This window comes from Chlamydotis macqueenii, chromosome 3 (assembly GCF_036417535.1).
Source record: "Chlamydotis macqueenii isolate bChlMac1 chromosome 3, bChlMac1.mat, whole genome shotgun sequence".
Taxonomy (NCBI): Eukaryota; Metazoa; Chordata; class Aves; order Otidiformes; family Otididae; genus Chlamydotis; species Chlamydotis macqueenii.
Genome location: NC_141558.1, coordinates 122824420 through 122835232, shown reverse-complemented (window position 1 = coordinate 122835232; position 10813 = coordinate 122824420). Strand labels below are relative to the sequence as shown.

Here is a 10813-nt window from a genome sequence, read left to right as displayed (position 1 = left end):
CGAATTAAATTGAGGCTGACAGTGAAACAGAGCAACAGCTTTGAAGAGGTGCCAGGTTTCAGCAAAGGTGAGCAAGAAAGAAATAAGACATTTCTTAATAAACTGCCTTTCCCCTCTTCAAAACCAAATCAACATCTTGTAAATTATCTTCTCGGGTGAGAATCCATCCTTCATGGAACAGGAGACAGCCTGTGCGGCAGAGACACTTGATAGATGTTAAAAGACAAACCACCAAAAGACAAATATGTCTTCAGAAAACAGTGCTAAGTAATATTTTAAAGAATGGCCACACATCATATTGACACAGATGCCAACAGGAAGCACGGTTCAGGAACAGAAAAGCTTTCAGATAATCTCCACCCATTACGTACCCAAAACCTCAACATCACTAACACATCTTAACTCATTTTCGGAAGTCGCCCCTCTAGCATTTGATGCCGTACCGTGTATACGTTTCATGCTTCAGCACAGCTTTTTATCAAGAGGTTTATTCACTAAAATGTACAAAATATATTTTAAAAAAAGCTCACGACTATTAATATTTCATGTCTCACGTACTTATCATATCCAGGGGACAGTGGTCTAAAGGGGTTGGCTGAAGTCAGGAGTAAGACTATCAATGCGCATAGAGCGAGGTGAGTGTTTCTGCAGACCTCTGTCTCTAACAAGACCAGAAATTAGGCCATTCTGTTAACAATTCCAAGTTATGGTCAGCATTTCTCATCTAGGTCTTCCGGCTGAAGTCTTCTGTCCATAGCCGTCAACAATGCTGGTCACCATTTAACCAAGTTGGAAAAAACAACAACACACTATATGGTGGCAGTATCTAAATGTGATTTGGCCTAGTATTTGTAAGAAGAAAATGCTGGGGGAAAAAATATTTTCTTCTTTCCCCCTCTAGTCTTAAAAAATGACTCTCACCATGTTGTAAGACCTGTCATTATTTGGATACTTTTCTATAATTTTAGTAAGAAAACCCAAGAATACCTAAAGTTGAGAGCTATCAGCTGTGTTTGGGTCCTGGAAAGGAACACCTGGATCTGAACCCTTAGCAGCAGGTGCCGCTAGCTGAGTATTGACTGGCTCAACACCTCTCAAAAAAAACAAACAAACCCAAAAACCTAAGGGGAAAAAAAAAAAAGAGTGCGCATAGGAAAGAAGAAAGAAATGAATCAGCCCAGTCGATGATACAAACTTCAGGAGCAGGGAAATGAAGTTTCACAAAGGAGATTAACAAATATGCATGGTCAAGTTTCCTAAAATAGAGGGAGGTAAATTCAGATTAGATATTAAGAAAAAATTTTTTACATTGAGGGTGGTGGAACACTGGCACAGGTTGCCCAGAGAGGTGGTGGATGCCCCATCCCTGGAAACGTTCATGGCCAGGTTGGACGGAGCTGTGAGCAACCTGATCTGGTTGGACATGACCCTGCTCCTTGCAGGGGGGTTGGACTGGGTGGCCTTTAAAGGTCCCTTCCCACCCAAACCATTCTATGATTCTATAAAATGCAGCCGGTTGAGCTTCAGTTTCTTGATCTCGGTTGCACTGCTGCACAGGTGTAGGGGTGGGAAGGGGACAAAGGCATGGTGCCTGCTGCAAGGGCTCATTTGGGGAGCTGGAAGTCTGGGTGGGCACGTCCTGGCATGTTTGTGCTCCACAGACCGAGTGCTGCATTCGTTGCACCTAATACACCTGTCTCTAATGTTCTCTATCAGGATAAAGATGCTTCTCAGCTTGTGACCTCAGGTGCGCTGGTGCTAGAGACGCAGCAGGAGCAGGCCTGAACGTGGTGTTCAAAGGCAGTGGGCTCTGCAGAGGGGTATGTAGTCCATTATTGTGCTGATGAGGCACAAACTGTAACTGCACCTTTGTGGGTGACAATTTGAGGGCCTTATTCCCTGTATTCTGCAGGGCACTGGCTGAAAGGGAGCCAGATCTGCCCTGGTGAGAAATCTCCATGTGGGGCAGGTGGCTGAGGTTCTGGTGCCAGTGCATTCAGGCAACCTGTCAGAAGTGCTTCGGTGTTGTCTTTTGGGACCTCATGGAAACAGGTGGGAAGGCAGTCACTGCCCCAGCAGCTCCTGATGTAAATAGACCGCTAGATGATGGACTAGAAGGGGAAATGTTGTCTTCTCTGGCCGAGAGAACAGAAGACTGAGAGAGTGTGGTTATATTTCAAATCAGAGAGGGGCAAGCCTACAAGACCCTCCTGATATCAGATCAGAGTGTCTGCAGGCCTTCAGAACAACCGCAAACACGTTTCTCCCTTACGAGGCTCATCATCCTAATATAGAAAGCTCCGGAGATAACGCGGGGCTCAGCATACAGCACGGCCTCTGCTCCAGGCACAGGGAGTAAGTGTTGAGGCAAGAAATGACTTTTTCCTGGCATGACCCACTAGAGATTGAACTGGAACGGCAATTAGAAGTTGAAGTGCTCATTTAATGTCAGTGATGTGTAAACTACGTTGCCATTGTTATTTTAGTGCTGATTTACATAATTGGCATACCCTGAAGTCACACCGCACGCACTTTTCAGTTCATGCCGAAGACTTGCAGGAAGTCATAAAATTAAACATTATCTGTGCTGGAATGCAACGGAAAAGTAACTAAACTTTGGAAGGATTTCGCCTCGCTCCATGTCACCTGTCCCACCTGTGACCGTACGCGCAACGGCGAGCAAAAATCAGGTTAACAAGTGTTGGAACTGATGGTATGAAGGAGCTGTACCAGCTCTTTAATTACACTGGTGTAGATCTGAGGTGGTTTGTCCCCGTGTGAGCATCCCGTCCCGCAGTGACATTTTGCTGAAGTCACTTTAGTGTGATAGGAAAGTCAAGGAAAAAGGGTCACAGGAGGAAATTATTCCTCTGTGCTGAATGCCTGCCTCGAATCGGTGGCTTTCCTACGTTGAGAAGCCGTAAGGTGGAGGGAAAAGGCCGCTCCCAAAGGAGGAGCTGGGAATGGAGCTGCCTCAGTTGTTATTGCTTTAAATCCTCCTCCGCAGTAATTCAAGGTGTCAAAGGCTGTCTGTGCCTTTTGCAAATGAAGCCCCCGAGATGTATTCGGAAGAAGAGGTGCAGCACACGGTGCTCCACTTGCTGGGGAGGAGTCTGGGCTAGCACCGAGACCCCGGCTAATGACGCTGTGCCGCTGGCTTCCGCTTGGATGAGGACCCTAAATGGCGAGGGGTGGCGTAACTGCACGAGAAGGGCCGGGCCCTACTCCAGAGCCCAAGCAGGTAAAGAAGAGACGGGGCAAAGGATGCACCCCTACCCGTGAGTTCCTAAATCGTCTCGGGATCAGGAGATTTGCCCGTATGGGCGAAGGGAGTGATGGACGTAGCTCAGATTGGGGGCCTGATCCCACCAAGGGTGGGCTTGTCTTCATCACCCTACTATGTCTTCATCACCCCTGCCGTGTCCGTATACGATGCCGGACCCACGAGTGGAGGTCACGGCTGCAAACCCCCGGGGCAGGTCGCCAGCGTGGGCCATCACTGGCCACGGGGCAGGTGGTGGGCAGAGGCGAGGGGCCTCCTGGGCTGATTTGGGTTGAAGTCACCGTTTCGGGGGCTGGGAGATCCCGTCGCATTTCCACCACTGGAGGGCAGCCACATCTTAAAAAAAAAAAAAAAAAAAAAAAGAAACCAACACCACACACCCAAAAAAAAAAAAAAAAACCAACTAAATCCACCCAAACTTTCTGCCGTCCACACGGGGCTGAGCTCGGAGACTCCTCCCGAGCTTTGAATTTCGGGGAAAAAGAGCGAGAAACCCCTTCCCACCCGGGATTTCCAGCGTCTCCGGCGGGACCGGGCTCGGACAGCCGGCTCCCGCACACGGCTGCTGCTGCGGGTAGAAACATCAATAAGTGTAAAAAAAAAAAAAAAAGTATTTAAACTGCTTTAAAATTTTCCCGGTACCTTACGTGACCTTCGCACTTCACCACCCCGGGGCCCGGCCCCGCGTCCCGCTCCGGGCGTCCCGGGACCCGCCACCGTTCGGGACCCGGCCGCCCGGAGCGGGACGCGGGGCCGGACCCCGGACCCTTCCCCGCACCGACTACGGAGGGAGTGAGACCGGTAGCACAGCTTAACGGACCGGGAGCCCCATCCCCGAGACCGGCAGCACCGCGACCGGAGCGAAAGGAGGGAGGGAGAGGAGGGAGGAGGGATAAGGGAAGAAGGGGAGGGAGGGAGGCGGCGTCTCCTTTAAAAGCCGTGCGGGGCCGCAGCCCGTTCATTGGCGAGGGGCAGCGAGCCTCCGGGGTCGTGACATCGCCCGCCCGACAAAAAGCCACCGGTCACCCCCGGCGATGGTGCGGAGAGGGGCGGGAGGGGCACCGGGCGCTGGCCCCTAGCGCGGCCGCTCCACCCGCCTCCTCCCCACCCTTTTTCCTTTTTTTTTTTTTTTTTTTTTTCCCCCCCCTTTCTTTTTTCCCCTCCTCCCTCCTTTCTCCTTTCTTTTTAAGGGAGCGGAGAAAAGTCAAGCTTCGTCTTCATGTTGCTGCGGGAGTCCCAGTACGCGTCCATCCGATGCGGGTGATGCAAAGGACATTTTTTACCAGGAGCCTGTTAACTCCATAGGCGCTCCGTTCACGGGCACACACACCCCAGGAGGAGGAGGAGGAACAAGAAGAAGGATCGACAACTTTCCGATCGCTGCTTTTTAAAAAGGCAGAAGCCCTTCCCTGGCCGGGACTCCACCAGCTGTTAAAAGTATGTTTGTGAGGCGGACTGTACTTCGGGAAACTTTTATTTTCTCCTCGGCAGCTGTAGAGGAGCGGCGAGGAAGTTCGGAGTAACACCGAGTGATGCGGGAAAAACACCCCGAGAGCAGAACACCCTCCTGCAGACACGACCCACGCTGCTGCACACAGGTACAAACCCCGCGGATCCGCCGAAAGCCTTCCTCCCGGGATGACTCCGTGGGTGCTAGCCCTCTGGAAGAGACAGGGGGGGACGCGGGACACTAATCATTAATAATAATAATAAAAAAAAATAATCCAGCGCAGAGTTTCACGGGGGGAAAGAGCGTCCTGTGGGTTTGGCTCAGGATTTGTATTTTTTGTTCCTTTTTTTTTTTTTTTTTTTCTCGTTTTCCCCTTCTGCCGCTCCGCCGAGGGAAAGTAGCTGTCTCCCTCGCGGGAAGCCGCTGCCCCGCTGCCGAGCCCCGGAGCCGGTCCCGCGTGGGCTCCGTGGGGTGCGTGGGGGGGTTGGCGGGGGGAAAACACGGGGGTCGGACCGGGCCGCCCCTTCCCTCTCCCCGGGCCGCCGCACACCTGTGCCCGGTGCCCCCCCCCCACACCCTTTCGCCTCCCCGCTCCTTTGTTGCGGATCGGCCCCGCTCCGCTCCCCGCCTCGCTCCCTTTGATCTCCCGCCACCGGGAGTTTTCCAGCTTCGCTCCGCCGCTCCAGCACCTGAAGCGGCCCCGACCCGGGTTGGGTGGGGGGGGAGAGCTCCCCGCAGCCCCCGTCCCGCTCCCCGCCCGCCCTCCCCCGACGGGGCGTCCGCGCTGACTGCCTCCCATCGCCTCCTCTTCCTCCTCCTCCTCCTCCGCGCAGGTTGATGATGGTTGCCGCCACCCGCTCCCTCCTGGCGCTGCTGCTCTGCCAGGTGCTGCTGCTGGGCGGCGCGGCCGGCCTTATGCCGGAGGTGGGCCGGCGGCGATTCCACGAACCCGGCCGCTCCCCCTCGACCCCTCAACGCCCCGAAGATCTCCTCAGCGAATTCGAACTCCGCTTGCTCCACATGTTCGGCCTGAAGCGACGGCCCAGCCCCGGCAAGGACGTCGTCATCCCACCCTACATGCTGGACCTCTACCGCCTGCACGCCGGCCAGCAGCTGGGGCAACCGTCGGCCCTGGGCTACTCGCTGGAGAGAGCCGCCAGCCGCGCCAACACCGTCCGCAGCTTCCACCACGAAGGTAGGGGCTGGGAGAAGGGGGACACACGCACTCAGAACGGGAGCGGAGGGGAAAAGGGAGGGCGGGAGGAGGAGCAGCAGCGACGGGGCGGATTCCTCCCCCGCGGCCGGTAACGCGGGGTTGGTTCAGTTCCCCGCGGCGGCCGTGCGCTGCCAGCCGGGGGTTGTTGCCAGGCTTTCTGAGGGGGGCGGGGGGCTCGCTCTGCGAGCCTCTCTTCTCCTCCTCGCCCCTCTGTCCGATGAGAGGCTCCTGTTTTATTTACTTCTTCCACTAAAACAGAGCGGCTCTGCATTAAGTGTTCCCACAGACAGCTTTGCTTTTGCGAGGCTAAAAAGCAGGAAAGTCTCCCAAACACGGGGCTGAGCCGGGGTCGCTGCGGAGGTTTCTAATCCTTATCTAATCCCCGTGAGAGATCAATGAAACAATCGATCGTGGCCTTCTCAAGCGTTCCCTGACCCCGGCGTCGAGGTGCGATTTAGCCCAGACCCATGCTGCGCCTCCCCGGTTACCGACACCCAGGCTGGTAAAATCCCCTCAGCCAGGTTTTGGCTCTCACCTGCAGGTAACCGGCCAAATGCAGAGCAGGGTGTCCAGCAGGACCTCCACCCCTCCTCGCCCACAGCCCACCGAGGCAGCGGACCCTCTAGGTCAGGCCCTTGCTGAGTGACCGGGTGTGTTTCCCGGCTTACGTAGCCAAAACAGTCGCTGCGACATTAGCCGCGGCACGGGTAGGCCCATGGAGCCGGTGGCGCGTGTGTCGCTCGCGTGCTCTTTGGGAAACGTTTCCCCAGGTTGTAATTGTTCCTGGCTGTTGGTCCCCGGTGCTGGCATGCAGTGGCTCTGCTTTAAAACTAATGAAAATGCAATTTTCCCATGCTTTTAACGTGAAACTGCGTTGAGAAAAGAAATTTGTTAGTATTGAATGCTTCTGATGGATGAAGGAGGTGGCCTCGGAGAAGCAGGTGTGCTGTTTGGTGGAAAGCCGTATTGTGAGAAAGGAGGCGAACGATGAAATCTAACCTCTCACCCTCTGCGTTTCCTTACTTAGAAAGCAAACACCCAGCAGTGAATGGGGGAAAAGCTGGTGCCTGGGTCATTAATGTTAAACCTCAGTAAGAGAGGAGCTGGGAGGGCAAAGTTTATAATTTTTTTTTGACAAATGTCAAAATCTGCAGTGTGAAGTAGTCATACTGCTGCAGCAAAGACTGGTTTTGGCAGAAAAACTATTCTATAGTTTTCCCAAAATTTAGAGGAGAATCAATGTGACTCCACTTTTTCTCTGAGTTCTGGCTCTGTATTAGTGGCTTCTTGAAAGGAGAAGTTTGCCTTGTCACATCACTACTCAAAACATCTGCATATTTACAAATATTCGTCTGGTCCTGAAATACCGCGAAGCTGAGCCTTACCTTGTGCAAAAAGTCATGGTGGAATCAGCAGGGAACAGTTGCATGGCCAAGAACTGCTAACAGCAGTTACGGATTCCCCTTAGAAAGTGGACGCTTCTCCAGGATGCTTAGCACCAAAATTAAAACCCAGGGTTTCAGAGAGATCTGTTTTGGTAAATACTTCTTAATTTCTCCAGTACCTGTAGCAACAATGTACTTCTTAGCAACCCTAGATAGGTCTTCTTCCCTCTGAAGCTCCATTCAATTATTTGTTGACTCAAAGGTGAGAATGGCTTGACGTTTAGTGACTTTTAAAATTATTTTGTTTCGAAATCCTGTTGTTCAGAAGCAACTTTGTTTCATTATCCCTTTGCCATCCAGCCCTTTTCAGCAGTTGAACCTTCCTGCTGTTCTTTGTGGCCATTTTGGGTAAATCATAGGGTGTGCTTCATAAAGTGCCGCTGCAGATGTTGAGTTCGCTATCTCTACTTAAGATACAAAAATCTGTACGTTAAGATTTGTAAGCCACCAAATTTGCGGAGTAATATTTTTCAAAATGGACTTTAAGGGACTGATGTTGGAGCCATGTTCTTGCAAAAAGCAGCAATGCGATCGTTACCCTAAGTCCTTAATTGTTTTTAATGATTCTCATCAGACTCCCACTAACTATATGCATAAAAATTAATGAAGTGTTCCTAACTTCATGCTATACATGCTTGCATAAATGAACAAGGCAAGGGAGATGGTAGGGAGATGGTATTTTCTGCCTGAAAGTCTTTCAGATCTCATATGTCACATGCATTAGCTGTCGTTTGAAAGTTGCCAACAGCAGACTACCTGAGGGGTTTGGTTGCTTGTCTCAGGTCCTGAATTTTTCTTTCTTTCTTTCTTTCTTTCTTTTTTATTATTTTCCCCGTTTAATCGAATTAGAAGTTTTGGAAGAACTGCCAGAAACAAGTGGGAAAACAGCACGGCGTTTCTTCTTTAATTTAACTTCCATCCCTAATGAGGAGTCTATCACCTCAGCCGAACTCCAGATTTATCGGAAACAGGTGCACGGAGCCTTTGAGAACAACAGCAGCTACCATCACCGTATTAATATTTATGAAATTATAAAGCCAGCCACAGCCACCTCTAAGGACCCTGTCACAAGACTTTTGGACACCAGGTTGGTGCATCATAATGCAAGTAAATGGGAAAGTTTTGATGTAACGCCAGCTGTTTTGAGGTGGATTGCACATGGACAACCTAATCATGGGTTTGTGGTGGAGGTGGTTCACTTGGACAAGGAGAACAGTGCCTCCAAGAGGCATGTTAGGATTAGCAGGTCTTTACATCAGGATGAAGATAGCTGGCCTCAGCTCAGGCCATTATTAGTAACGTTTGGGCATGATGGCAAGGGACACCCGCTTCATAAAAGAGAAAAGCGTCAAGCGAAACACAAACAGCGTAAACGCCACAAATACAGTTGCAAAAGGCATCCGTTATATGTGGACTTCAATGATGTGGGGTGGAATGACTGGATTGTTGCCCCACCGGGGTATAGTGCCTTTTACTGCCACGGGGAATGTCCTTTTCCGCTGGCAGATCACCTAAACTCAACAAACCATGCCATTGTGCAGACTTTGGTCAATTCGGTGAATTCCAAAATCCCCAAGGCTTGCTGTGTGCCGACAGAACTGAGTGCTATTTCCATGCTCTACCTGGATGAGAATGAAAAAGTTGTATTAAAGAACTATCAAGATATGGTTGTGGAGGGTTGTGGGTGCCGCTAACACAGCAAATATATTAGACAAATGCAAAAAAAAAAAAAAAAAAAAGCTGACACTTTAATATTTCCCAATGAAGACTTTATTTATGTAATGAAATGGAAAGAAAAAAAAACACAACTATTTTGAAAATATATTTATGTCTACGAAAAAGTTGGGAAAACAAATATTTTAATCAGAGAAATATTCCTTTAAAGATTTTAAATGTATTTTAGTTGTACATTTTATATGGGTTTAACCCCAGCACATGAAGTATAATGGTCAGATTCTTATTTTGTATTTATTTACTATTATAACCACTTTTTAGAAGAATAGCTAATTTGTATTTATATGTAATCAAAAAAAGAAAAAAATATAGGGTTTGTACATAATTTTCCAAAACTGTAGCTGTTTCAATGGTGTGTATTTAAGTTGAAGAGAATACGTGGAAGGTTACTATGGCAAAGTGCATAGCACATTTGCTTTCTGCTGTGCTACTGTTAAGGTCACAAGTTCAAGTCCAGAAAAAAAAAAGTGGATAATCCACTCTGCTGACTTTCAAGATTATTATATTGTACAATTCTCAGGAATGCTGCAGGGTGGGCTGTCCAGTCCATGAGAACTGGCATCCTCTTTAGGTGGAACGTTGGGGTAAGAAGCAGCCGGTTGCTGATCTCGTAGAAATACTGCGATTCCCAACTCGGTTGCAGTGCGGATAGAAGAAGGGCCGAGAGAAATCCGATGGGAGGTGGGGGTGGGGGGAGACTGAGTCCTTTCTAGACCTACAGAAAAGTGAATGTTTGATGTTTCCTTTAAAAGTCCTTCCTCTAAAAGTCCTGGCCAAATATGAAATAATAAAAACTACAATGTCATCTTTTTTTTTTTTTTTTTTTTTTGTGATTATGTACGCTAAAGAGGAATATTTATCTTATTTGTACCAGCCCTTGTCTTGAACTGTTGGAAAAGCTTTGCATACTCCCTCACCTCAGAGGAGAGCTCACTTCTGTGGAGTGTTAGAGTGAAATGAATCTTCACTTTTTGCCCTACATACAGCAAGCTGGTGTCATACGCAGCCTCCTGTCTAACCTCAGCTGATGGTTTTACTGGTTTGCAGATTAGCTTGTCTTCCTCTCCAGGGTTTTGTGTTTGTTTGAAAGTTGTTGTTTTTTTTTTTAATTTTAATATTTTTTTAAATTTCTTTTTCCCCCAAATGTTTACATCTATTTCAGATAATAAATCGCAGAACTCTGATATGTCTTTCTGAAAAGTCCAGTCTGTAAGAACAAATGGTTCACTTGTGCTGTCATCAACAAGGGTAACTTGGCCTTTCGTCTTCTGACTTGTGAAATCCTTCGTGTAACGGGCAAAAGCATGGTTTGCAGTTGGCAAACGCGGCTTTAAAGCTGATACCCACTGTGCCTGCTGTATGTTAAAAGGCTGGTAGGGCAGTCAGGTTACCAGCTATAGAGCCTGGGGCGAGCAGGTGGAGGTTGGCTTGCTTGGCACGTTAAAGTTGTGCTGAAATAGCAGAGTGGGAATGTAGCTTGACTTGGTTTCTTGGTGGTCCCAGCTTCAGTGCGCTCTGCAGTGGAACAGGATGAAGTTGATTGGCACTGGTGAGGCAGCACCTCGAACGCTGTGTGCAGTTTTGGGCCCCTCAAGCACAAGAAGGACGTTGAGTTGCTGGAGCACGTCTAGAGACAGGCAGCAAAGCTGGTGAGGCGTTTGGAGCACAAGTCTTACGAGGAGCGG

The 10813-nt window shown here is 49.5% G+C and overlaps 1 protein-coding gene across 3 annotated transcripts; it reads left to right on the top strand.

Moving 5' to 3' along the window:
* The first annotated feature begins 1758 nt into the window (after positions 1-1758).
* BMP2 (bone morphogenetic protein 2) lies at positions 1759-9939 on the top strand. 3 transcript variants are annotated; one of them, XM_086744548.1, is made up of 4 exons: positions 1759-1820; positions 4474-4881; positions 5567-5928; positions 8244-9939. In XM_086744548.1, exons 3-4 carry the CDS (start codon positions 5571-5573, stop codon positions 9086-9088), a joined length of 1203 nt encoding a protein of 400 aa, XP_086600674.1. In that variant the 5' UTR covers positions 1759-1820; positions 4474-4881; positions 5567-5570; the 3' UTR covers positions 9089-9939. The 3 variants fall into 3 exon arrangements, with proteins under 3 accessions (XP_086600674.1, XP_086600676.1, XP_086600675.1); XM_086744550.1 differs by lacking the exon at positions 1759-1820 and adding an exon at positions 2935-3241; XM_086744549.1 differs by lacking the exon at positions 1759-1820 and adding an exon at positions 4274-4320.
* Positions 9940-10813: the final 874 nt, after the last annotated feature.